The 26,373-nt window shown below is 58.1% G+C and overlaps 7 protein-coding genes across 7 annotated transcripts; 5 read left to right on the top strand and 2 right to left on the bottom strand.

Moving 5' to 3' along the window:
* The first annotated feature begins 1,325 nt into the window (after window positions 1-1,325).
* Window positions 1,326-4,230, top strand: JDV02_005724 (uncharacterized protein). Its single transcript, XM_047987041.1, has 6 exons — window positions 1,326-1,551; window positions 1,626-1,711; window positions 1,798-2,100; window positions 2,184-2,394; window positions 2,526-2,714; window positions 2,863-4,230. The coding sequence occupies exons 1-6, from the start codon at window positions 1,432-1,434 to the stop codon at window positions 4,063-4,065; spliced, it is 2,112 nt and encodes a 703-aa protein (XP_047843025.1). The 5' UTR covers window positions 1,326-1,431; the 3' UTR covers window positions 4,066-4,230.
* Window positions 4,231-8,152: 3,922 nt separating this feature from the next.
* JDV02_005723 (uncharacterized protein) lies at window positions 8,153-10,295 on the top strand. Its single transcript, XM_047987040.1, has 5 exons — window positions 8,153-8,302; window positions 8,393-8,796; window positions 8,924-9,196; window positions 9,321-9,467; window positions 9,567-10,295. Exons 2-5 carry the CDS (start codon window positions 8,645-8,647, stop codon window positions 9,814-9,816), a joined length of 822 nt encoding a protein of 273 aa, XP_047843024.1. The 5' UTR covers window positions 8,153-8,302; window positions 8,393-8,644; the 3' UTR covers window positions 9,817-10,295.
* Window positions 10,296-10,683: 388 nt separating this feature from the next.
* On the top strand, window positions 10,684-12,354 carry CFD1 (cytosolic Fe-S cluster assembly factor cfd1). The gene is made up of 2 exons (XM_047987039.1): window positions 10,684-10,923; window positions 10,996-12,354. The coding sequence occupies exons 1-2, from the start codon at window positions 10,891-10,893 to the stop codon at window positions 11,914-11,916; spliced, it is 954 nt and encodes a 317-aa protein (XP_047843023.1). The 5' UTR covers window positions 10,684-10,890; the 3' UTR covers window positions 11,917-12,354.
* A 908-nt stretch (window positions 12,355-13,262) lies between these two features.
* SPE2 (Adenosylmethionine decarboxylase) lies at window positions 13,263-15,979 on the top strand. The gene is made up of 2 exons (XM_047987038.1): window positions 13,263-13,518; window positions 13,687-15,979. Exon 2 carries the CDS (start codon window positions 14,140-14,142, stop codon window positions 15,694-15,696), a length of 1,557 nt encoding a protein of 518 aa, XP_047843022.1. The 5' UTR covers window positions 13,263-13,518; window positions 13,687-14,139; the 3' UTR covers window positions 15,697-15,979.
* Window positions 15,980-18,497: 2,518 nt separating this feature from the next.
* On the bottom strand, window positions 18,498-19,002 carry JDV02_005720 (uncharacterized protein; the record flags this gene model as incomplete). Its single annotated transcript, XM_047987037.1, has 2 exons — window positions 18,498-18,695; window positions 18,841-19,002. 2 exons carry the CDS (start codon window positions 19,000-19,002, stop codon window positions 18,498-18,500), a joined length of 360 nt encoding a protein of 119 aa, XP_047843021.1.
* Window positions 19,003-22,808: 3,806 nt separating this feature from the next.
* Window positions 22,809-23,687, top strand: NOP10 (snoRNP complex protein). The gene is made up of 2 exons (XM_047987036.1): window positions 22,809-23,038; window positions 23,300-23,687. The coding sequence occupies exons 1-2, from the start codon at window positions 22,864-22,866 to the stop codon at window positions 23,314-23,316; spliced, it is 192 nt and encodes a 63-aa protein (XP_047843020.1). The 5' UTR covers window positions 22,809-22,863; the 3' UTR covers window positions 23,317-23,687.
* nob1 (20S-pre-rRNA D-site endonuclease nob1) lies at window positions 23,632-25,357 on the bottom strand. Its single transcript, XM_047987035.1, has one exon. The coding sequence runs from the start codon at window positions 25,223-25,225 to the stop codon at window positions 23,849-23,851; it is 1,377 nt and encodes a 458-aa protein (XP_047843019.1). The 5' UTR covers window positions 25,226-25,357; the 3' UTR covers window positions 23,632-23,848.
* Between the last annotated feature and the right edge of the window lie 1,016 nt (window positions 25,358-26,373).

The raw sequence follows: 26,373 nt of genomic DNA, 5'->3' as shown, positions 1-26,373 counted from the left end.
GGAAAAGGGCTAAGTCGTCCTTATACGTAAGTATATCGGGATCTTAATCGCTAAACCTCTATCGATAACGCCTTAACGTCTCGCGGTATATTAGTTTAGCCTCCTCGACGTTTACCTTATTAGTATATATAGCTACGAGGCTATTTATATTTATGAATATATTACGTCGTAGTGCCTATTATCGGTATTTGCCGACGAGGCTCAACTTTAAGTATAGACCCGCTGTATTCAGGCGGTAAGAGTATAGATGGTATAGGCTTCGGGGAAAGAGATTCTTTCAGGAGCTTCGTCTTCAAATAAAGCGTAAAACTCTATACGACTGTTTGGGTAGTTTATGCGGGTATTAAAGAGCACCTGAGGCCGTTTTTAAATTATATTCTTAGCACTCGTTAACACTAAAGTGAGTTTTAGCGTTCGGGATCCCGAATATTCTTGTGGCTATGGTCATATATGCTCGATAAGTCAAGCAATACCGTATATAACGGTATAACGCCTGGTCTTTAAAGTCTATGCCATAACGCAATATAGACATTCCAGATCTATACCTCGCGGTCGGTCGACTTATTGCTCAACGCTGAACCCCGCATTAGACCATTAAGAGGGGAAAATAACGGAAAAGGCTATAGCGTCACGCAAAAACGTCAACTGTCCCATTTGCCTTTGCCGTCGCAAATACCGCGCTTCTCTCCCCGGGTTCTTGATCGGAGGCTTCGATAGCTGCGGAGACTTCATGTCACAGCCCGGGCCCCATCTCAGCCGAGCCACCACATCCACATGGGCGTTGTTTTTCGAGGCGGTCGAGCGCAGGTGCTGTCATGTCGTTTGCCTCTCTGCAGTTGGGCACCCAGCGCCTCGCGCCAGCCTCAACACGTCTCCATGGCTTTCGGCTCGTTCCACTCGTGTAAACATATACACGCGGTCTCGATTTTCTTTTTAATCATATGTCCAGTTTTGTGCGCCCATCTAACGCCGACTTCGGTGGCATACGTCCGTAGAGTACATTGTGCGCGCGCACCTTGTTGTCCACGCCCGACGCCAGGCGTGTCGCGACTAACACGGCTCCGAACAGTACGGCCAACTGCGAAGATGGCCGCATATCCCAGTTACGGGAATGGCGCAAGCAAACCCCGGCTTTAGTCGCAAGTCTCCTTTCAATCTGGGGACCAATCACTGGCGCCGAGATGTAATCGCTGATAACCCACAATACCTTGATGGTCAGTCGCCAGAACCCTGATGACCCGCATCACGTACCTCGCCTCAGCACTTACATGGGCAGAGACGGGAGGTTGCAGTAGGTTTCAGCCCTCGAGGGAGTGTTTGGCCGTCGAAATGTATATAAGTGAGGCTGCGTACGCGCACAATTCGTTTTGCTCCATCGTATCTCTTTTCCCCTGCTCAAAATCAGACAAGTCGTGAAGAAGTTCTGTGTGAATGACAAACGCGCGAGGCAAGATGCGGACCATCTCGAAGAAGACTAGAAAAGGACATGGAGCCAGGAGGACGCAGGTTCCTGAAAGGCCGCTCCCAGTGACTCTCCTTTCGGGTTTCCTGGTAAGACTGACCATGCTGCGCGGTATCAATATGTCGCCATTTTGGCAACGTGACTTTGCTAATAACAAAGTCAGGGGTCTGGCAAAACCACTCTGCTTCAGCATATCCTCAAGACGGAACATGGCCTCCGCATCGCGGTGGTGGTCAATGACATTGGAGCGTGAGTGTTGACCAAGGGGGCCATGAGTCGGCTTCATTCAGTCATCCGAGCACGCAAGCTGACATCGGGGTACTGGTACATGTTAGCATCAACATCGACGCCGCGCTCATCAAGAAGACGCACCAGCTCACCAAGACGGACGAAAAGGTCATCGCACTGCAAAACGGCTGCATCTGCTGCACCCTGCGAGGCGATCTCCTCGAGGAGCTGGTGCGCCTCGCCCAACTGCAGGAGTTTGACTACATCATCATCGAGAGCAGCGGCATCAGCGAGCCGGAACAGGTCGCCGAGACGTTTGACGCGCGACTGGCCGAGACCATGGGCGACATGGCCGAGGCGCCGGGCGCGGCGCAGCTCGACGAAAGCATGGTCAAGGTCCTCAAGCAACTGTATGTGCTCCCCCTCCCCAGACTGCGCTGCGCTTTGCTATGCTGTGCTGTGCTGTGCTGTGCTAACTAGGGTGGAATATAAGGAAGAAGGCTGGCGGTCTGGAAAAGTTTGCCAAGCTGGATACGACGGTGACGGTCATTGACGCCTTCACCATGATGAACGACTTCGACACGGCGGACCTGCTGTCTTCGCGGCGCGACGACGTCACGCCCGAGGATGAGCGCACCGTGTCTGACCTCATGGTCGACCAGATCGAGTTTGCGGATGTCATCATCCTGAACAAGACCGACATGGTTCGTGGCCCCAAGCAGGCACAGAGGGAGCAACAACCTCAAGTCCCTAAATCACCATCAATCCCAAACCCCCAAATTAAACCCGTCTTCATCCAGATGCCAGCCCGCAGCTGACCGCCCCCCGTGCACAGATCAATGAAGAGACCAAAAACGAGACGCGCGGCCTCATCAAACGGCTCAACCACCGCGCCAAGATCATCGAGGCGTCGTACGGCAAGGTCGACGTCAAGGAGCTCGTCAACACAGGCCTGTTCAAGCTGGACGTGGCACAGTCCGGGTACGGGTGGCTGCAAGATCTCCACGCCATGACTGTTCGCGAGGTAACGTGTGCCCTCCTCAAACCGCAGTTCACCTACCCTTGCTTGCTCTTCCCGGCTCGCTGGGATACATCTATCGCACGTCATTAGTTCGCATGTGTGCGTGCTGAAGTGCAAGTGCGTTGTTTTCACTGACACGTGCGACGCTCAGGTCAACGGGCGCAACGTCCTGACGCCCAAGCCCGAGACGGAGGAGTACAACGTGCAGAGCTTCATCTACAGCCGATACAGGCCGTTTCACCCCCGGCGCCTGTTTGCGCTGCTGTACGACAAGTTTATCCTGCAGATGGAGCACCCTGATGAGGAGGAGGACGATGACGATGACGAAGACGAGGGGGACGGTGATGACGACATGCAGGACGGGGGGGATGGCACGGACGATGTCGAGATGCAGGGCCAGCTGGATGATGAAGAAGAAGAACACTCGGACAGCTCTCGCTCCTCGTCCTCGTCCTCCCCCTCATCCTCCGCGAGCACAGGTCTCCTGGGGACCTCTCCCCTGAGCGCTCAATCAGCCTCCACGGCCCGCACCGCGCCCTCACCGACTGCAGCCAAGGTGCTAGCACAAACAAGCACAGGCGACGATGGAGTACAGTCCATGCAGGCCGTCGACAACATCGGGATGGACACTGACGAGGAGGAGCACAAGGAGGAACTGGCGGCGGCGGAGGAGGACCCCCTGGACATCCCCGCCAACGACATCATCCTCGCCAACAAGCGGTCGCACCCCACGCTGCGGCGCCTCTTCCGCTCCAAGGGCGAGTTCCTCCTCGCGACGCGGCCGCACCGCGCGGGCGACTGGTCGCAGGCGGGGGCGATGCTCACGCTGACGGGCGGGCGGCCGTGGTTCTGCACGTTGCCCGCGGAGGAGTACGCGACGGGCGACCCGCAGGTGGACGCGCTGGTGCGGCACGACATGCGCAAGGGCGGCGAGTGGGGGGACCGGCGGCAGGAGCTCGTCTTCATCGGCGAGGGGCTCGACCGGGAGGCGCTGGCGGCGATGCTGGACGCGTGCCTGCTGACGGAGGGGGAGATGGCGCGGTGGGAGGGGGTGATGCGTGAGGAGGGGCTGGATGAGGGGACGAGGAGGGAGCGCCTGGAGGAGCTGTTTGAGGATGGGTTTCCGGAATGGGCGGAGGATGATGATGATGATGATGACGAGGAGGAGGAGGAGGAGGATGATGAGGAGTGGGAGGGCATGGACGCTGATGGAGAGGAAGATGCTCGTCGCAACGGCCATGCTCACGGCCGTGCGAGTCGCGAGCAGAAGAAGCACAAGCACAAGCATGGGCACAAGCATGAGCATGATGGGCACAGGCATGAGCATGGGCGTCGGCACATGGTTCAGGCGTAGAGCCAGGTGGACGAACGGCGGGCGGGCGGACGGGCGCCATTGACATGACGCATCATGGCATCAATCATATCTCCTCATGCACGTCGGCCAAGAAACAAGGAGTAGTGTGTACTTGCTGTACATCCTTCCTTCTCTCCACATGGTCGCGTTTGTTGATATTGCGCGTCGTCATCCATGATGAAACTCGAATACGAGATGTGTACGTACAACGGATCTGTTGATCGGGACCAGATCATCATCTTCATTGTACCGCGAGATAACGTCATGGGAGGCGTTGAACTTGCCAAGCCCTCATGCATCCGTTCATCCTTCCCCTTTCCCCAGACAGCATTTGATTGACAACGTCCCCTCCCTCCTCTTCTCCGGCCCTCTCCGGCGGCGCGGTGCGGGAAGAGAACTTTCCGCCGCTGATTCGTTCCGGGGATCGCCACCGGTCGGCCTACCGACATACTGGACTGTTTGATGCCATCAACCCAGGACAGCTAGTTTACGTCAGGGACAGGGACACTTCCCGGAAGATGGGGTTGGAAGGAATCGGAACGCCGGCGCGGAATTGCGACAGCAGAGCAACGGCAGCACAGACCGACAGATGGATGCCTTGGTTGAGTCGAGGAATACGTAGATCGATCGACACCGGACGTCCCGGTCTGTGCTGGCTTTTCACCGACCTGCAACTCACCCCGGTTCTTTCTTTCATCAACTACCGATCTGGCTGTGACATCGGAAGCAAAATCTAAAAATGGTAAAAAGAAGGCAGGTGTCCATCAGGGTTCTCGTGCTTCTCTCGCGCTGTGGCTATCATCCGTCTGTTTATTCCATCTTACCGCCTGTGCGCCGTGAATCTCTCTCGGCATACTGCTAGTTACGCCGCACGCCGACCTTATCTATAGGCCTGACCCATGACAGTAAGACACTAAGCTGCGTATATACCACTTGGGAGCGTCATCTTTTTCGTCCTCGGCTTCGTCACTTCAGCCCAGCGCCAAGCTGGACAGATTTGTGAGACCCCTGACCCTGGCCATCAGCCAGCCGCTCACTCTCTCTTCTCCACCGTTAACGCGCCGGGCTCCTCCCCGCGGGAAGCGATTCGGAAAATATCCGCTACATTAGTAGTACTATGTACTCCGTAGAACCGCAGCAATATTTAGATTATCGGACGCGCAGCCAGCTGCATACATGCCCGCACGTGCTGACGTGGTGCGGGCGGCGGGCGGACGCTCGCCGGGCCCGCGTTTCGTGTCTCGGGCATCACAGCGCCCCCGACAAACCTGAGTTGCTGCTGCTGCTGCTGGCGGCTGCGGCTACGTAGTGTGCTGCTACTGGGCCAAACGGGTGCGTTTCATCGTTTTGTTTCTGCAAACGCTGAAGCGCGCGCAAGCGTTGTGTGTGCGCCAGCGCATTGAACCAGGGGCTCCGGTCGACCGGCGACCCTTGCGGCTGTGCAGGCGGCGAGCATCAAAAATGTGTGTATGTTACTGAGGTACGGACGCAACACCATGGCAACTGATGCGCCGCCCGTCGCCCGCCAAGAAACGAGCGCCATGGCACGTGCAAACGCTAATGCTACGACGATGCTACCCTCTGTTACACCAGTGTTGTAGGGTGTAGGCATGTATGTACTTCGTATTTGTGTCCCTTCTATGCCAAGAGAGCCTGTGTGTGTGTAAGTGTTCGCGGGCGCAACCCAGCGGCTCTGCTAGTAGGGCACACACACACACATCATCATCATCACCATCACCATTCGTGCCCCGGAGGCAAGGCCGCTGCTCCCAGCCAAAACCATGTACGTATCGTCGCACCGAGTGGGTTTGTGGAGGCAGGGAAGGGGGGGGATGCCCGAGTGGCGGGTGCGTGCGCCGCTGGGCTCTGCTGGGTGTCTGTCTCACACACACGTCAACTTTAAATGTAAGCATAATCCATGGATGGCGGCGGCATGGTGTTCTGCGCCGCGTGCGTGTGTGCGTGTGTGCGACCGACCATGACGAATGTGTCTGAGTTTTTTTGTTTTTGTGGTGGGCGAGTGAAGAAGAGTGAGCGAGATTGGCCGCATTGTGTTGGTGAGACTTGCTCGTCCCGGATTGTCCATGCTTCGCCAACGTGAGACTGTGGTGGTTAGCAAGAATAGGCGCGCTGTGCTTTTTGGTCTTTGTTTCGTCTTGTTTGCGTACTCACTAGCACGCCATTCCCTTCGCTCTTCGTCGCGACAGCAGAGAGAAGCTGAGGCCTCCTGCTCCATGGATGCACGTGGGCAGCCAGCCGGTATGTAACTCTCCAGAAGTGAACCCCAACGTCCCTCCCTCTTCCCCCCTTGTTTGCATCGCCCCGTGTCGATCCCCCCCTCTAGCTCCAGCCGGCCGGGTGGGTGAGCACGTTTCTTCCCTTCTCCAGTCCGGTCCAGTCCGGAGCCGGCGACAACAACACAGGGGGGGGGCCGACTGTGTTGCAAACAACCATCACCGCCTCAACCGCAGCCCAGTGCGCGCCCGGAGGGTCTTGGCGAACGTACTAACGTACTACGTTGACTACCGCAAATAATTACATGCCGCCCGTACATACGGGAGTACGTACATACATACATAACGTCGTGCATTGTACGCCCGCCAAGAACGTATGTGCGCCCAGCCCAGCCCAGGCGTCAAGAAGCCAAGACGCGAGTCAATGCAGCCCGATGTGCGTAGGGAGGACATGGATGGAGATGGATGGACGGACCGCCCAACTGCCGGCGCCGCAATCTCGGCGGCGCCCGGGACAGGGCAGATGCCGCCGCGCCGCCGAGGATGGGGGGCACACCAATGGCGGAGGAGGAGGAGGCGGCGGCGGTGGGCAGCTCGTAATCGCTTTCTCTCTCCGCCCTGTGACAGGGAGGGGAGAGTTGAGGGCTGAGGGCTGGCATGGCGGGAAGCGCGGGTGCGTCAGCGCCGCCGGTAGACTTTCCCTATCGCGACCGTCGCAGGGGTTGTCATTGGTGTGCCCTGGTCTTGGGTTGGGTTGCTTGGCTTACACGCTCCGCCTCGGGGCAATCCATCAATCAGCAGCACAGCCCGGCCAGCCGGTGGTGGTGCTAGAGCGGTGGAGGATGAGGTAGGTGGTGAAGTCGACTTACAGAGTCAACCGTCACCAACACCTCAGCTCCCAACCCAGAAACCACCATTGTCCATGCGCAGTATTCGATATAGTATCCTTTCGATCAGAGCCCACAACTCCGATCCGATCACCATGTATGGAACCGCCCCCAGAGAGTGACGAGACTGATGTGAGCAGTGGGCTACGTACGCACCAAGATCAATGCTCTTCCGTCTGCAACGCGCGGAGCGGGAGGGAACCCCCGTCCATACTTGTCCGAACACCCTCCTCCCCAGACCCCCAACCCCCCCAATGCGGCATTCCGCAGCATCCCCGGTAAAAACCAATCCTCCACGTATCCCACACCTGATACCGTCCGCTCCCGTCATGATTCCTTGGCGCCATCTTCAACTGCCGCGCAGTTAGTTAGTGCCTGCCCCCCCGCCCCTCCGCCCCCTCTGCCTTTGAGCTTGTAACTGATAAGGTTACCAACTTAGCAACGTTGATGGGCTCCAGACATGTTTGTTTGGTGGACGAACCCCTGCGCCACCGATACGATACTACCTACTGCATCAACGTCTGGTACCGTCGGGTTGATTCAGTCGTGTTGCAAGAGAAATGCACTGCACTGACAGTGCAGTTCTAGAGCCTTAGTACGCAGTAAAACGCCCCGCGCAAATCAATGCCTTTGTCCGCTGTCTCTGTCAAAACGTCGACTGCTTGCCTGTCTGCCTGACTACCTGCCCTGTATGCCAAGATCTCGCTGTCTCAGCCGTCCCCAGCGGTCCGAGTCTTTTTAGTTTAGTTTTTTTTTTTTGCCCTTCCCTTGAAGGACGCCGCTGCCGGGCAATGCGCAATTCCAGGCAGCGCCCGTCATGTCTCACATAGCCCTCAGGTATTGTTCACGCTTCTTGCCCTCCCCCCACCCACATGCACCCATCCATGTCCGCTAATGCTGGCACCGCCGTCGTCGGGCACATTTTGACGAGACCTTTCGAGGCTTGGCGGACACATGCCTGGCTTGGGATTGCGCGTCGTCCAGTCCAGTGCCAGTCCGGAGGGAGGGGGGAAAGGGGGGCGGCGGCTGCATCATTGACCACCTCCAGTTGTGCTCGCTCGATTTGGAAGCGTCGGGGTCGACGTAAGCGGTCATGGTCCCTGTCGATGCCACTACGTACTGCCTCCCCATGACCCCCGAGTGTACCACATTGAAGCCAAGCCCATCCGTGCTAGTTTAGCAAGATGCTTATATCTACTACTACAGCTGCTGCTACAACTACTACGGTTTGCAAGTATTAAAGGGCTTGGGTCACGCCCCCTGGCCGCCAGTTCAAGAGTGCTTGGATCTGGGTTATACGTCTGTAGAGACCCTCTCTCGGCCGAAACCCATCTCAACACCTCCCGGAGCCGAACACACTCTCCCAGTCTCTCAACTCGACATCCGCTGGACGATACATCACCGTGGCGACATCAAACAGCCTTCCAACACGAATACTACAGAGAGTCGGCCGCGACAATGGTCGGCAGCTACGGGCCAGATCCTGCCTTGTGCAAGCACTATGCCGAGTTCGCCTCTCACATGTCCATGTGGCAGTTCCAGGTCATCTACTGGGTTCTGTTTGTCGTCAACCTGGGCGTGCTGTTCTTCGCGGCATGGATATACACCAAGTACGCCGCCAGCCAGTTAACTGCTCCTTTTTTCTTCTTCTTCCTCACATCCGATGTTTGCCCACAAACAAAACTTGAAACAGCTGGCACTGGGAAAACTAACATGGTGTGTGTGTGCTTCATGTAGGGCCCAACAAACGCTGGAGAACCACGGCCCGCAGACGAGACAGCGAGCCAAGAGCATACGGACGTACATACTCATCGCCCTCGGCTCCGTCGGCGTCTCGACCGTCCTCGTCGTCATGGAGGCCTTTGCCCTCCTGGCGGTGCAGTTCTGCGACGGGGAGCCACTCATGCCGCTCTTCTGGTCGACGTGGGCCATGGTGCAGGTCGGCTCGCTGGTCGCCATTGTCGGCACCATCCTCGCCATGCTGCATTCCCTAAGGGACAGCAAGCACCCGTACGTACCGTCACCACGCGCTTGGCGTCCTCCAATGGGGGGGGGCGGTCAAAATCAAAATCAAAATCCAAGCAGGCAAAGATTGGGAGTGTGCATATTTGTGCTGACGGTGTGTGTTTCGCAGGCCGTGGGCTCTCGCGTTGGGGACGCCCGTGCTCGTCATTGCCGGGTTCATGCACCTCTTCCACGACTGCACCAAGAAGAGGATAAAGAACGTGAAGCGCAGTCGGACATTACCGAGCATTGTCGGGACACCGACAGTGAGCCAAGCGTACGTGTTTTTTTTTCTCTTCCGTTCCTCCCCCCGTCCCCAAGATACCGCTTGGACAGTTGAGGAGGTATAGCAACGTCCACTGACTAGCCACCGCAGAAACACGATACATGCATCGCCGAGCGAGGAGAGCATCGGGGACGAGGAGGCGCAACACGAGGCCGAACTCATCGGCTTCACGGTCGGGGGCGGGCCCATTGTGAGGTTCGTCAGCCCGCTGCGCGGTACGGCGGCCGCAGCGGCGGGCGAAAAGGGCACCGTGCTCGGCCACGGGACGCGGAACCGACCCATTGTCGTCTTTGAAAAGGGCAGCGTCGAGTTTGTGTCCTCCAAGGAGGTGAAAGAGTAGACCGCCATCACCGCCCGAAGCGGAGGACCCAATTCTCAGCCGATTGAACCCAAAATGATGGGCGATTTCGGCGGCTGAGAGTCGTCACGGCTACCAGCTCTTTTCTTTTTCTTCTTTTTGTTATATGCATAGCATGGATGTGCTTATGATGCGTTGTGCGCATGCGGCAGCGGATACCCTCACTGGCAACGAAAATAGCCCTTCACGTTCTGTTATGATGACGAGGCCCGCGGCACATGGGGAGGCGGGGAGTTGTTGATTTGTCGACCGAGCCGGCAGGACCGCTTGGTTATACCCTGGGGCGTTTGGGGCATGCATGATACAGGGCGGGCGAGACATACAAAGAGTCACAAGACAGCAGGCATGAAAGACAAGGACAAGGATATAGAGCGACACACGCGAAGGCGCTCTAGAGCAATCGGGAGTCGTGGGCGCGAGAATAAAAGCGACACAGGATACGACTGAGAAAATAAAACGCGGCTGTTCTCTGTCAAACTGCTTTGTATGGGCATGCGACGATCTGTGATGTGATGTAACAAGGCGCGAGACGATCATGTTGAGGGTTGATGAAGGTTTAGGGTTAGGGTTAGGAGGTGCTGGCCTGGACTATCTGATCGCTTTGGTCCAGCAATTGGAGTGAGGGCTCTGCAGGCTCCCAAAGAGGCAAGCAATCCACAGGGCGGGAACGGCGGGCCGAAGAGCCTTCTCCGCCACTGAGCAATTGCCCATTCCCCCACTGGACAGGACCCCTCGCGGGGGGCCCGCTTCAGTCACGGGCGCTGATGCAATGGCAAGAGCAGCCTGGAGCAGTGCACCCCACTACCGCTGTGGTGGCGGCCCCTCCGCCCATCGGCGCAATTCCGTCCATCCATATTGCCCGGATGAAGTGCACTCGGCTGCTTTGAAATCAGCACGACGCCGACGTCTCCGAGCCGACGGCACAGCTTTCTCCTTTGGCAAAATCTGGTTTCCCCCAGACATCACGACCGTCATACACCGACCTGCCAATCCCGCTCCTCCGACGTCTGCTTGCCTGGCACACCTGGGAGCCTGTCCAGCGGCCCCTCCGACATCATGAGCCTGGCCAAGGTCAAGCACATCGTGCTGGTGCGCACCCGCAACCTTGCCTCTCACGCATCACCACAACAAAGCGAAACCAACTAACAATACCACGCGCAGGTCCTCTCCGGCAAGGGCGGCGTCGGCAAGTCGTCGGTGACGACGCAGCTCGCGCTCTCGCTCTCCCTCGCGGGCCACTCGGTGGGCATCCTCGACGTCGACCTCACCGGGCCCTCGATCCCGCGCATGCTCTCCATCGAGTCGTCCAAGGTCACGCAGGTGCCGGGCGGCTGGTCGCCCGTTGCGGTGCACGAGGCCGATCCCGTCCGTGGCGTGGGCAGCCTGCACGCCATGAGCCTGGGCTTCCTACTGCCGAACCGGGGCGACGCCGTGGTCTGGCGCGGGCCCAAGAAGACGGCCATGATACGGCAGTTCCTGCGCGACGTGCTGTGGGCCGACACCGACTACCTCCTCATCGACACGCCGCCGGGCACGAGCGACGAGCACATTTCGCTGGTGGAGACGCTGCAGGCCGAGGCGCGGGCCGGGCAGGTGGCCGGCGCCGTGGTGGTGACGACGCCGCAGGCCGTGTCCACGTCGGACGTGCGCAAGGAGCTCAACTTTTGCTTCAAGACGGGCGTGCGCGTGCTGGGCGTCGTCGAGAACATGAGCGGCTACGTCTGCCCGCACTGCTCCGAGTGCACCGACATCTTTGGCTCCGGCGGCGGGCGGGCCATGGCCGACGAGTTCAAGGTGCCGTTTCTGGGGTCGGTGCCCATGGACGCGCAGTTCATCGCCCTCATCGAGGAGGGCACGAGGCCGCGCTATCCCGTGGGCACGCGGGTCAACGGGCAGGACATTTCGGGGGCCGACGTCGGAGCGGACGAGCTCGACGAGGGGGCGCCGCAGCAGCAGCAGCAGCAGGGCGACGGGAGCGGCGAAATGCTGGTCAACAAGTACACGGCGTGCTCGCTCTGCCACGTCTTCCGGGACATTGCGACTACGCTCCGGGAGAGCATTGCCGCGGCGGAAGCGACATGAACAAACGGGTGGCTGCAGATACGAGCGAATGAACCAAGACTCTCAGCAAGGGCGGTCGCAGCGGCCCGCAGGTCCAGCCACGGCGGCGAGATGATCATTGCCAGCTGGCCAGGTACCTGGGTTGGGGGGGGGCGCGAGCAGTTCGTTGATCGGCGAGGGGTCTACGAACGTGAAGCGCACGCGGAGCTAGGGCCTCCCGACGTCGAGCCGACATGACAGGCAGGCAATCGAGCGATGATGCCCTAACCGAAGGCGCACAGCCAACACAGCCCTAGCAGCGACGTGGATGGACGAGCATCTGGCCGGCCACAGCTTCCCCCCAGATGAGGCGCCCGACACGGGCAGTGGGAAGGAAACCGGCAGACTCGCTGACGGGGCCATAAGCCACATTTGCTGCAGCTCAAGAACGCCCAAATGAAGGCGGCACGAATTCTCGCGAGTCTTTTTTCTCTGTTTGCGTGTGTGACGAGGCCGGTGACAGGATGTATAGTGCGCCAGGCCACGGCGCCCGGTCGTGGCGGCGGCCAACCATCGCTCATGCAACTGCATTGCCCCAGGGCCCCACCAGAGTTAGGCCTAACCCGATGCCCCGCGCGCACACGATTTGTGCCCAAACGGGGCCGTCCATCCTCCTCTCTGCATGGGTGGATGGGCGCTGCGCTGCCCGGTCACAGTGGGAGCATATCACCTCAGTCCAGCGGGCTGCAGCTGCGGCGCCAGTGGCCAGCCGGCGTGCCACCCCGAGCCTGCCCTAAAGCCCAGCCTGGAGGAGGTGCCTGGTTGCCCTGACGAGTTCCGGTTTTCCTACTAGGTACAGTGGCTAGGTGTGCTGCGCTGCGCTGCGCCCAGTCCAGTCCAGCCCGTGCAGTGCAGGTGCTGGCCGTCGCACAACAGGGACTGCGTCTTTGTCCCACCCACACGCGCCGTCACCCTCCCACGGCAACCAGCATTGGATCGTCCATCCCCAGGAACCGGACGCCGTAGCTTAGTACCTACAGTATAGTGGTCGCAACACAAAAAGCCTGCGACAAACTTTGTAGCGCGACAAGGCAACGACGACAACAACAGCCGGCGTCGCTGCGTGCCGCCCACAATCGCCCATTGACTTGAGCTGTCAACAAACTCTTCTTTGTTGCATTAATTGGTTACTTGCCTCGTGTTGATTGACAGATCATCCCGGGGTTGTATATATACCGACCAAGGTACCCGTGGCCTCGCCCTCGTACTGTACTAATGCAAGGCCCGCTACGTCACCGCAATTGGCCCGCCCAATAATTATTACCTACCTCTCCGTACCCGGTAAAGTGTGGCGCGGGGCAGCCCGAAGCAGAGAAAAATCTTGTCTTCCCACATCAACACTCACTCACACGATCACCTTCCACCCGCCGTCCTCGACACTCCCCACGCTCCCATGCGCCCATAAACATACCGGTTTTTTCTTCACGCCGCGTCTGTCTCTGCTCAAGAGACTCCCGACGGCCGTCGCCTGAGACGCGCCGCCGCCGCCGCCAGCCCCTCCGTCTGCTTCTCCCCGAGTTGCGTCGCTCCGCCTTTCATGCGCTCGACTGATCCGCTTCGCTTCCTCTTCTCGCGTCCCTCCAAGTGAGTACCACCACAGCGAGAGGCTTGCCTGTCGTCAGCTCGCTCGGTTCCATGCTTGCCTCGCCTTGCCTTGCCTCGCCTTGCCTCTCCGCACCGCATAGCATGGCATGGCATGGCTCCGCTCCGCTCCTCCGTGCAACGCGCTGACCGTTCGTCTCGCTCTCGCAGGCCCGGATAGCACCCCTCGTGCCACCCCAGCCAGCCAGCCAGTCCAGCCTTTTCGCCGCCTCTCCGCTGCTCAGCTTCGGCCCTCGCAGCAGACGCTTCCTCTGCCCCCCTCGATCCGGTACTTGTCCCCCGGGTATCGGACCGCCCTCCAATCGACCAACATTCTGTCGCAGAAGCTGTTCCTCCACTCCCTCCGCTTCCGACCCCCTTAACGTCCACCTCTGTGACGTTAGCCTCCTCCCACACGGCTCATTGCTGCTGGCTTCCGCCAGCGTCTTTGGTTCCAACCCTTCCTGTGGGCCTACTCTCTCAAACAGACACCGCAAGGTCTGTTTGAGTGGCAGCTAGTGCTCCGCGGACTCTGCCGGCCGGGCAAAGAACACAACCACCGTCAACACCTTTCCTGAGCCTTTTCGTCCCTGTTCACGCCTGGCGCCCGCCTCCGGAAGCAGCATGGTCAACCTCTCGGTCCCCAACAACTACACTTTTTCTCCCAGCGAGGGGACCCCGCACCTGACTATCAATCATGATGTCGCGGCAGACCTCGACTCGAGCGGCGCCTTTGAGGGGCCCGAGAAGCTCCTCGAGGTCTGGTTCGCCCCCAGCGCCGCGACGCTGCCCAGCGGCGTCCGTGCCAACGGCCTGAAGAGCGTCTCCAAGGACACCTGGGTCGGCATGCTCGACATGGTCAACTGCAAGATCCTCTCGGTCCTCGAGTCCGAGGCCGTCGACGCCTACCTGCTGTCCGAGTCGAGCATGTTCGTCTTCCCCCACAAGCTCATCCTCAAGACATGCGGCACCACGACGCTGCTTCTGGGCCTCCAGCGCCTGCTCCACATCGCTGCCGCCGACGCGGGCTTCCCCTTCCACAAGGCCGCCTCGGTCGGCGACATCCGCGCCGCCGCCGTCCCGTACCGAGTCTTCTACAGCCGCAAGAACTTTCTGTTCCCCAACGAGCAGCGCGGCCCACACCGCAGCTGGAAGCAGGAGGTCAAGTACCTCGACGACTCGCTCGAGGGCGGCGGCAGCGCCTACATGGTGGGCAAGATGAACGGTGACCACTGGTACCTGTACATCACGTCGCCCAGGCAGACGCTCACGCCGCCCCTGACGCCCGAGTCGGAGGCACACGGCCAGCCGACGCCCGAGTACTCGGTCGCGTCCACGGGTGCCAACACGCCCGGCGCCAACCACAACGACGAGACGCTTGAGATCCTCATGACGGACCTTGACCCCGAGAATGCCAAGCAGTTCTTCTTGTCCGACGCGAGTGCGGTCGCGACCGACAAGATGGCTGCGCAGGCCCGGGAGGCTCGCCAGGCGGCCGTCGACAGCCTGGGCGACCTGTCCACCCCGCCCGACGAGGTGGACGTGTTCGAGAACTGCGGTGACTCGGACCTGGACGAGGCCAAGGCCAAGCTCACCAGCGCGACCCAGGAGCTCACCGCCGAGGAGCTCACCACCGAGGGTCACGCCCTGGGCACCGTCGTCTCCGACAATTGCGGACTGTCCCAGGTCTACCCGACATCGGTATACCCAGATGCCCGCGTCGACGCCTACCTGTTCAGCCCCTGCGGCTTCTCCGCCAACGGCGTCATCCCGGCGCCGGCGTCGGCCGAGGCGGACCCGCACAACTCGACGCACTACTTCACGGTGCACGTCACGCCCGAGCCCGGCTTCTCGTACGCCTCGTTTGAGACCAACGTGCCCAGCGGGCAGAACGGGCGCACCACGGCCGAAATCATTGAGCACGTGGTCAGCATCTTCCGCCCCGGCCGCTTCAGCGTCACCCTCTTCGAGGCCAAGGGCCGCGGCGCCAACCCCTACGGCATGGGCGACGGCACGCTCAAGAACCTGGCCATGCAGCGACTCGTCGACCCGGTGCGTGGGTACCGCCGCGTCGACCGCATCGTACACGACTTTGAGGACTACGATCTCGTATTCCGATTCTACGAGCGCGACGACTGGCTGGGCGACAAGTCCGCGCGCGTCGGCGAGGTCAACATGTGATGTGATGTGATTGGACCCTGGGTGTTGTGTTGACGGCGGTCTCTGTGCCAGTTGCTCCTGATTGTGCCTTTGCGGTTTCTATACTTTGACTCGGGCTGGCCGAATCACTCGGTCATGACGCGCCTGCTGATGCGTGCGTTTTCTTGTTTTTCTTTGGTGGGCCAAATCCCTATCAAATTGATCCGGTCTGGCCGCGAATCCGTTTCTGTCTTTGAATAACCCAGTGTTTTCTTTGGTGCTCCTAGCTGCGATTGAATACAAACAGTACTTGCCAACTCCCAAGATTTCTTTCGATGCGATGAGGCGCATGTTGACTCTGATTTCCTTCGTGTCGTCACCAACCTACACAGCCGCCGGTACTAGCTAGTAGAGGCAAAACACACTCTTATCTGTGACCTCGTAAAACCGACAATTGCCGCCCCCCTCAGGGCACTAGGCAACGCGACAAAATTTGTTAGCCAATATGGGTTCTTTATTTCAATGTTTTCGTGTCTTTCTTTGTTTTGCTTGCCAGGGGGCCTGGTGTAATCTGACTTTGGTGGTAGGTAAGGTAGGTAAGGTAGGTAAGGTGGGTAAGGTGGGTAAAGTAGGTAGGGTTATGTAGGTTGTGGTGGTCGGAAGGGATCCGGGTGGAGGGGGGGGGGACTTACACGGGGCCACGAATGGCAAGGTTTCGTCGTCACACCGATATGGACGTCCCACGGGTGCCCGACGACCATCCTTTCCGGGAAGACGATCAATGCGTACTCGAAGCAGCAGGTCTGGGTTACGTCGTCGCATTTCTGCGTGCGTGTGCAAAGAGTCGGGGTGGTGGTGGTTGACAACCCCCCCACCCCGGCCCCCCGCAGGTGTTCTTTAGTTTTACTTGGTTCAATGGTTCGAGCTCGTTCAATAACGACTGTAGGTATAGTGTGGTTGTGGGAAAGGGGGTTCAAAAAAAAAAGAACGAAAAAAAAACAAACGGCACGGGGCGCGCGCCCGGGGGGGGGGGGGGGTAAGGACACAACCATAACCCTAACGCACCCCGAGGCTGTTCCAGTTGAACTTTCTGATTGCGTCATTGGCGTCGTCCTCGCTGGGGTAGCTGCCGTGGAATCGGAGGTCGGCCGGCACGTCGCCGAAGCCGCCGCTGCCGGGGTGGCTGCTGCCGAGGAGGGGCAGCAGCAGGAGGAGCAGGAGCGAGGCGGGGGAGGGGATGAGGCTGCTTCGTGCCATGGTTTCCGATCCGAATGGGACGCGGGGGGGGGGGGCCAGGAAGGAAAGCTGTCCTGTTGGGCGTTATTGGTCGTGTTTTGTGAAAAGAAAGAAGAAGAAGAAAAACCGAAGAGTAATCCGTTCTGTTATCCTCCTGCTCCGTGTTGGAACGGTGTGGAAAAGGGGAAAGAAAGGAGGAAGAAGAAGAACGGGGGGCAAGGAAGCGGGAAGAGGAGGGTTGTATGGATAATATAGGGGGGGTTTTTCTGGTCAATATCATGGCATAGCCGACGTGCAGAGGGAATTCACTCCATGAAATCCGTTTTTACGTCAGTTCATTCAAGCCTGGCACGCACGCACGCACGCACGCACTGACGCCGCCGGTGCCGGGCTGGCGCGTTGCTGATGATGATGATGATGATGATGATGATGCTGCAACGACAACTCGTTTACATGAATGGGGCCCGTAACACAGCTCGTTCACAACGTCGTTTGACTAAAGCTTTGCCAATTTTGCCCTTCTTCTTCTTCTTCTTCTTCTTCTTGTCCTTCTTATCTTTTCGCTTCCCCGGATGCCTGTGCTTATTTGCAAAATGGTAGGGCCTGGAGTTGTTTCAGCGACATGGCACGTGTGTGTGTGTGTGTGCGTGTGCGTGTCTTGCTGGGTGGGTTGGGCACGCACGCACCGGAGATGGGTACTCAACCGTGCGTTTGGCGGCTTCTTCCGTATTTTCTTTTTTTTTTTTGACCTACCCTTCTTGGTGCGCGGCGAGGGTCATGTGGTGAGTTGGATATTTGCGGGAGGAGGGCTGAGTGTTCGAGGGGAGGCCAGTATCTGATCTACTGTGTGGTGAAGGGGAAGATGACATAACTTGGCCATGGACCTTGGGTGCTATTCGTTTTTAATGTCTTTTTTCTTCTTTCATCTTCTTCTTTTTGGCATGGTAACGTCTGTTGTGAGGAGGCGTACGAGAAGAGGACTGGAGGAGGACGAAGAAGTAGAACATTCAAGACGCTGAGGACATCGGTCAGCTATTCAAGGGAGAAAGGGCGGGTGGTGGAACACACAAGGGAAACGTCGTGCTGGTGACTGGACTAACCATGGTGATATAGCAATTGAGCCGTTTCTTGAGTTCTATAGGCTGCCTCGTCTTTGCCGCATAGCGGGTATCCGTCGCTTGGTACATCGCGATAAACTGCATCGACACAAGTCATTCTACTTTTTCAAGTCTCGTCAAAGTCTCTCCATATCCCCCACCCCGCGGAAAATATCCACCAACGCATGCATCCTCGCCCCAATCAACTTCAACCTCCCGCATGATGTTGCACACTGCATTACGCCCCCGGTGCAGGTCGAGTCTACCGCCAGCCGGAGCTCTCTGCAGATACAGCATAGGCTCTCCCCCCGCACCACGGCAGTATCAACGGCCCCCGGTCGACGAAGGTGCCACAGACGGTTCGGCCTGCCGCGTGCTTCCGGCCTTCCAGGGCACGGTGCAATCTGCAGCGCGGTTGGGATCCGGATGCTGGCATTTGCCGGGCGGGTTTTTGCACTGTTATATATCGGTAGAGAAGGGGGTTTCTTGGTCAGCCCAAGATCCCGTCACTTATTTCCAATCATAATGGGCTGGTGTCTGCTGGCCATCTTCAAGGGCCGCGCCATTGCTTACCGGTTTATCCTTGGCGCAAGGCAGGCCACGTTTTATATGGCTGAACTTCACGGGCTGGCCATTGTTGTAGTTGTACCGAGGATCAATTACCGCGAAGTTGGAAAATTCGCATCTCTGAGTGGTTTCTGAGCATTCCTGCATCGCGAGACGGGTACCGGGGGAAGCTTCTGATTAGCTTTCACCTTCACGTGGGATCCCGGACGCCTGCTTTTGGACAAGACGGGGTGTGGAATATGGGAAGAGAAAACGGGGGTCGACCGGAAGCCCAGTGCTCACTTACCCCCGTGATGTTGCCGTTCCACTCCTGAACGGACACCTGGGCCGTCTTCAAGTCCTGCGGCCCGTCGAGGGCACTCATCCAGTGTCTTCCCTTCGCGTGGCTCCCGCCACTGAAGAGCAGCAGTAGCAGCGTTGATGGGAGTGCGAGGCCGAGGTGCTTCATGGTGGTCGGTTTTCCTCCCGTCCCAGGAAGGTCTGTCTGCTAGTACTTCGTATTGATGGTTGTGCGATGCGAAGCAATGTTGCGAGTTGCCTTGGAGGACTCCAAGACGTCTTGCCATAGAGGGACGTGAAAACGAAAGGAGGCGATGGCAGGGTTCATCATTCATATTGGCGCATAGAAGTCTAGTAATAAGAAAGACCAGAAGAGCTTGGTTACCAATTCACAGAGTTCTAAGCAATCACTCTAGCCGTTTGGCCCAACGGCTACCCACGAATTTACACCGGCTTCTTGGCTAACACTTACGTACTTGGTCGAGGCTACTTCACCGTCGAGCATGACCTGCGTCAAATGTAGATGATTGCGAAGCAGGCCTTGCGCAACCCGACCCAACGCCGTGTCGCCCGGGGCCTTCTGCGTCCCTGCACTGTCCGTGACTTCGCGAGGCACTGCGTAGCAAGGCGACACGCGCCCCGCCGCTACGGCAGTGGAAGCATGTCCTGACCCGGGCGAGGGTCAGTGCATTGTTCAACGACTCAGCGGCGAACGAGCCGGTGATGCGTGTTGTGCGCACGGTAAGGGGCGTCGGTGCTCAAACCTCTGTGCTGCATCCTGGACACCAAGTACGGCCCCTGCAAATCGCGCAGGGCATAGGCGACTTTGCCCATCAGAGGGGTGATGAATGGTTCGTCTTCATTTTGAAAGCCCATGCGTAACCATACAGGTGCATGCGATCGGGTTGACGGTCATGCGCCTTGGTCATCGTTACTCGTGTACATGTGTCGAACGTGACACTCCCTGTTGCCGTTTTGTAAACGAGGTTGCGGTCGTTACGGAAGAGAATCGTGCTTGCGAGACAAGCAAGGTGCTCTCCCTTCTGTTCAAAGCAAAGGCATTCACGTGGGGTCAATAAAAGATGCCCATGTCGAATTGCATCACTAGAGTTTGGGTTGCGCTCACACATTAACCGCAAAGGAAATGCTACGTGCCAAGAGCAGACAAGCAACCTCGATGTCCACAACCGTGGACTCTCCTGTGCAGTTTCGTTCCCCCCTCATCCGTTTATCTTCAACCCCTGTTGGCCTCCATGTAGGTCGCTTCCTGCGCCAAGGGACCCGGCTAGCCAGCCGCCTTTTTTTTTTGCGGCGGGATTGACCAACTACAACCAACCTCCGTGCACCTACAAGGAATGAACTTTTTCAGAAAGTGGTTTCGTCTGCTGGAGAACGTATGGTGATTTGCATGCTACTTCGGGGTCTAAAGCGATCATGATAAAGGCCATGATCCCATCACCTCAACAGCCCCTTCTCATACTCCGTACATTTTGCCTTGTCGTTCATGTCATATTGCCAGGCCTTACGCCCGACATGGACATTGGACCTGGTATATGGCTGGCGCTGCGCCATCGTTCTTGGAAGCACACGATATGATGTCGTAAGGAAAAGGTCATGTCATCGCCCTGCTGCTGTGTCGATAAGGAGATGCGGGGCCTTGATGGCCAGGGCGGCGTTGAATGTTGAAACATCAACCCGCCCTGTTGGTCATCCATACGAACCATGGTTTTTTTTTTTCGCGCACGCATTGCGGCAATATCTGTGCAGATATCAAGTCTATATAACTACAGTGTTGCTGTCTGCTTCTCCGCCTCCTTCTTTTCCTCCCCAGACGTCAGTACGGCACCGTTTCAACCCGCTATCTAAGCTACTGGCTGCTTGCCTTTACCCTTTGGCCAACGCGCAAACTTTTGCGGCGAGTCGGACGCGATGAGCGTTAGAACCGCTCTCTTTCTACTCTTGATGACGCTCTATGGCCTCGTGCTGGCCATGGACAAATCAACGCAACCAGAGCAACCGAAGAAGGCCAGAGTTACAGTCAAGGACCTGGACACCTTCAGAGAAAACATCGCCCACTGGCGCAACACGCATGAAGATGCGTGGGGGGTGAGCAACAACATCGCTTCTCTTGATCAATATGTTGTTAGAGGAACGAGTGCTTACGCTGCCATGTGCCTAGAGGTGTTTGACCAATGGGGAGTGTTACGAGAGAATATGGCGATACCAAGCCGAAGAGAACATCAAGGCTGGAGAAGCCCTTCTGGTCGATCCTGGTTGGACTGTACGGCGTTGTGATCGGAGCCACCGAGTAAGTCTGATGCCCACGCACGCGTACCCCGGCTCTTGTCAACCCATGGCAGCCCCCTTCCGTACATGTATCCTCCAACAAGGCCGCTTCGGGCACTTGGACCGCAGGGCTGATTTGGAATAGTGTCGACCTCCACTAAGGTGCAAGACGCCCAAGGGGAAGAAGAGGGCGGTATGTGATAAAAACGCCGAGATCTCCTGGCCACTCTGGACGGCGGCCGAGTCGAAGGAATGGTCCCGCGATTATATTAGGAGTGATGGCGAGCGGAATTTTCGCATCGTCTCTGAGTTCGAATTTCAATTTTAAATAAGTATCATTCTTTACAGTCATGCGTATCTCTATCCACACATGCCGTGGCCTGCCAAGCCCGTGACGGACAATAGCAAAGCAACCCCTATCCCATAGCGAGTCACAGTGCCGTTCCATATGCCGCTGTACGTAGCGAGCTGGTCTGCTCTCAGGCCTCAATCGCGCGCACCCAGCTGCTCTAGAGGCTGCAGCTCGGCATCCTGCGATGCCTTTAGTGCGCGTAGCGCTCGCGCGGCCCGCTGGCATAAATGCCGTGGCTGTAGCCCGGCAGCCCAGCAGGGGACAGTGTGGCCCTTTTAGGCCCCAACTTGGCGGATCTTGGATGAGCCATTAAATAGAGAAACGGCATAGCTATACTTTGTACATGGTGCTCCTCTAACAAACATACTAAGCGGGCAACAGGCTGCACTTTATTGTCGAGCGCTAAAGACACTGACACAGACGCACACATCACACACATATAAAACTCAGCCTCACATACAAATACATCTGCATCAAAACGAACTTGTTCCAGTAGTCCTTTTGTAGCATCCCCCATCACCATTCATCCCTCGTCTCTGCGAGCAGAAGGAACCTCAGGTATGAAGGAAGACTAACTTGAGCCTTCCCGCCGCCATGCAACATTGAATGTTCATCAGGCTGTAGTAGGAAGACATCTATCGAGAAGACATGTAGCGTGACATTCGAATACTGTAAGATAAAGGCTCTTGCGTACTGCCTATGTCGGAGAGCTATGTGGAAGGCACTAAGGTGAAATTCTTGAAACAGTATGAGATCGTGGAGTGTGAGATATGGAGCTATATATATATATTGCGTCTTATGTCCCTCACCTACGTACGACGGTGTATCTCGAATGATTGAAAACTGGAATCCTCCGGGCCTAATTACTTCGTAAATAGTGTAAAGTTGACGCCTACGAATGTAGGATGACAAGCTAGTACTGCGCGGATCGCAACGGGTCGGATAAGCTTTACGGCTATGCTGCAGGCCGGACGGCCTACGCTCTTTAATAGCTATCTATGACCCGCTACGCAACGCCGTGGGACACTACGTAATATACGAGACGAGGCTGGCTCATCGGCGTTCAAGGTCGTTGGCGCAACCACCCACCGGAAATCGATAAGCAGGCACGTGACCCACTATCCAGCGCGGCGGCGCGGTCCTCCGAAATTTTTCAACACCACCCACCCAACCCACCGCCGCAAGCACACCCCATCCAGTATCACCACTTCTCACCACCCGCGAACAAAACCCAACTCTCTTTCTCTCTCTTGTTTGCCGCGCAAACGCCCGTCCGTCGTGCAAGCACACGCAACCCCCCCTCGCCACACAACGACCCAAAAAAAGAAAGAAAAAAAGACACGGCGAAACCAAAACCGGAACCGAAACAAAACGCAAGGCCTCTACATCACGATGCATCTCATGTACACGCTCGACGCGCAGGGCAACCGCCTCTACACGCTCAAAAAGGTCGCCCACGGGCAGGTCACCAAGTCGGCGCACCCGGCGCGCTTCTCGCCCGACGACAAGTGGTCCCGGCAGCGGGTGACGCTGAAGCGCCGCTTCGGCCTGCTGTTGACCCAGCAGCGTGAGTGCCCCCCTCCTTCCCTTCCTTCCTTGGCCATTGTTCCGCGCCTCATCTTCCCTTGCTACGAACGAATTAGCCCCGTCCTGTGTCAATTGATGTTCTTTCATTACCTTGGCGGTTGTTTGGTTCCGGGTTTGGTTTGGTTTGGTTCGGGCTTGGGAGTTTTGGCACTCGTGGAAGGGATTGAGGGCGCTGCGTCTTATGGGCTTGTGTGCTTGTGTGTGTGCTTGTGTGTACATATGCTAACTGGAGTCCTTGCAGCGGAGGAGAAGCAGTAAATTGACAGCGACAGCGCGCCGAATCGCACGACCATAACGACAAAAGATGCGCGAGGGGGATAGACGTGTGTCAATGTATGGGAGAGGCAACAACAAGGCTGGAGTTGAAGCGGACGACTACGACAAAGACGGCGAGGAGGAGTAAAGCGCGAAAAGTGACTAGGGGAGACGACAAGGCTGGACAGGTGGCTGCTCGCGCTCCAGCCCTCGTCTTGTGAGTTGGGGGAGAGAGGTGGGTTGAGGGAACCTCATGGGCTGGCGTTTGCGGGCCACGGTTACCACGGCCTCGGAGTTTGGATTTCCGATTCAGTTCAGTTCAAATCAGATGCAATGCAATGTAATGCAATTTACGAGCATTTCGCCCTTGTATGCCCACGTACGCCTCTATGATGATGATGGTGATGATGGTGATGGGTGCCGATTGAAAGTCGTAGCAACATTACGCTATAACCCCCCAGACAGACGGACAGACGGACAGACGGACAGACGTATTCCGGCCTTGTTTCTTTTCTTCTTCTTCTTCTTCTCCCATTTAATGCTTGCGCTTCGAATTGACGTTACGTCCAGCGCCCACGCGAAGCTTGCCGCCCCTGCCGCCGGACCGCGACCCCGTCAAGATCCCCGGCAGGTAGTCCTGGTCCATGACGTCGAGGCGGCGCTCCCTGCGCTGCTCGTCCTGCGCGCGCGTGTACTCCTTCTGGTCCTCGGCCAGCACCAGGTCCGAGCCCCAGCCGTTCTTTCCACCGCCGCCGTCGCGGTGACGGCCGTTGGCGCTGCCGTGCACGGGCTTGGGCACGCTGTAGACGTTGCCGCGGTTGTTCCACTGGAAGTTCTTCTTGAGGTGGACGCGGAAGTTGCCGCGCTCGTCGGTCGAGCAGCTGGCGCGCATGAGTGTCGGCTGGCCGCACGACGGGCAGAACTGCTTCTCCATGTCCTTGGTGACGGCGAAGCAGCCGTGGCACCGCAGGACCCAGCTCTTGAGCCGCGTGATGCGCGCCAGCGACGGCGCCACGAGGTTGAGGTTCATGCGCAGCGCCACGTTCTGCATGGCGTAGTCGGAGGTGAGGACCGCGGCCTGCAGGACGAGCGGCGTGGAGGAGGAGGAGGAGCCGCCCGAGGGGTGGGCTGCCGCGTTGGCGTCGTGGTCCTTGTGCTTCTTGACGTTGGAGGGCGTGATCCAGCCGTCCGAGTCCGAGTCCGAGCCTTCCTCTTCTGCGTCTTGCTGTGCGGACACGACCTCGTCTTGCTTCTCTCCAGAGGCCTCTGGGGCTTGGACGTTGTCGGCGTCTGATGACTCGACGAGCGGTTCCTGGCCAACGGAGGCCTCGTTCAGGTCCAATTTTTCGAGCTTCTCCTCCACCTGCTGTTCTAACGGAGCAGCTTCCTCGCCTTGCGACGCACCAGCGGCATCCTCCACTGGATCTTGGACCGCAGCCTCCGCATCTGATGTCGTAGGTTGCTCATCCCTGCTCTCCTTGTCGCCCGGCCGCCCGTTCAGGCCCTTTTGCCCGGGCGTGTTCCTCAGCCGCCAGTCCCCGCCGTTGCGCTCGCACTCGAGCTCGTACCCGAGGGCGAGGACGTCGACGTCCGGCCTGCTCAGCACCGCCAGGTCGCCCGTGCGGCGGGCAAAGTCGCGGATGTGGCGGACGCTCTCCGGGCGCGGGGCGCGCACCATGAGGAACGGCAGGAGCGTCGTCTCGACGCGCGCGAGGGTGACGGCGTCGCGGATCTCGCTCAGGATCACCGGTAGCGTGTACAGCCGCTCGGCCCTGGCGAGGAGGGTGCTGACGGGGGGGTCGTTCTTGATGAGCGGGCCCGTGTCGAGGACCAGGCTGTGGATGGGCTTCTGCTGCTGCTGCTCAGGGACGGGCTGAGGCGGCGCGGGGCCAGCCTCGGTGGGCGTGGCCATCGATGTGTGTGTGTGTGTGTTCGACAGAGATGTCCGACAAGAATACTTGGATGCGGCTTGCAGCTGTCAAGTGACAAATACGGCGATGGTAGCAGAGACGTTGTGCGACCCGATGTCCCTCAAGATTCTGATGTCGCCCACCAACGCGGGGCAGCACAGCCCGTGGTGCGGGAGACGAAGAAAAAAAAATCTTATCGCGATAAGATAAGATATTCTTATCGGCGGTGGTGGTCGGCATTGCACACCGAGGTGAGCGGAAGCGGGCCGCGAACCAACGTCATCCGTCGGATGCCGCACGCGGCGAAAGCATCACTTCAAACATTGGCGAGCCGCTCTGCGCCCTTCAATTCCAAAAATCCGTCTCACCTATGTCAAGCCATGTGTTTCAGTCTCTTTGTCTCTGAGTCACGAATGCAGCGTCTACAGAATTGCTAAGCATTGTTCAGCCAAAGACAGCTCCGGGGAGGCGTCAGCGTGCCGGTTGCGGCTAATGTGGCTCGCGCTGATAGACCATCACAATTCGTGCAGAGGCAATCAACGGCGGAGAGACAGGGAAAAATAAAAGCAACAAGTCTGTCAGCAGTCCGGACAGCTTTTCAGTCGGCGCGCATGGTTATGCACATCGGGCGGCGCAATGTCACCATAAAAAACCGGCGGGATACAGGGTAAGCTCGGCCAGCAGCGGCCAACGGAGGGCTGGGGGTCCCGTCCGGATCGACATTTCAGGCCGTAGCCGACGTAGCGTTCCCGCCGCCGTGTCCTGCAAGCTGCCTTGGCTGTCCGGACGTTGCCAGGCCAAGGGTGTCAGCAAGAGAGGGCGCTGACGTCGTGTTGCGCATAGTAGTAGATGGATCGTAGTAGAAGTACTGTACATCTTGGAAGTACTAAACGAGGAGGTAGGGGGAGCCCTCTTCCCCAACAATATCTCGTGTGCTAGCACTAACCTTGGTCGCTACCCCATGGGCAAGGAAGGGGGCATGGGCATGGGCATCGCGAGATCCGCTTCGGCTGAGGGACGTCGGTGTATCAGCCGCCAATCGCGGCGGGCAGACTCGGTACTCTTCATTTCCACGTCCCCGCCTCCGCCATTTGGGCCAGCGGCTCCGTGGATTCGAGCCGGCTGTTCCTAGTTCCTTGTACGTAACAGG

The sequence above is a fragment of the Purpureocillium takamizusanense genome, chromosome 5 (assembly GCF_022605165.1).
Source record: "Purpureocillium takamizusanense chromosome 5, complete sequence".
Classification (NCBI taxonomy): domain Eukaryota; kingdom Fungi; phylum Ascomycota; class Sordariomycetes; order Hypocreales; family Ophiocordycipitaceae; genus Purpureocillium; species Purpureocillium takamizusanense.
The sequence above is the reverse complement of the archived record's forward strand: the minus strand, read 5'-3'. Positions and strand labels throughout refer to the sequence as shown.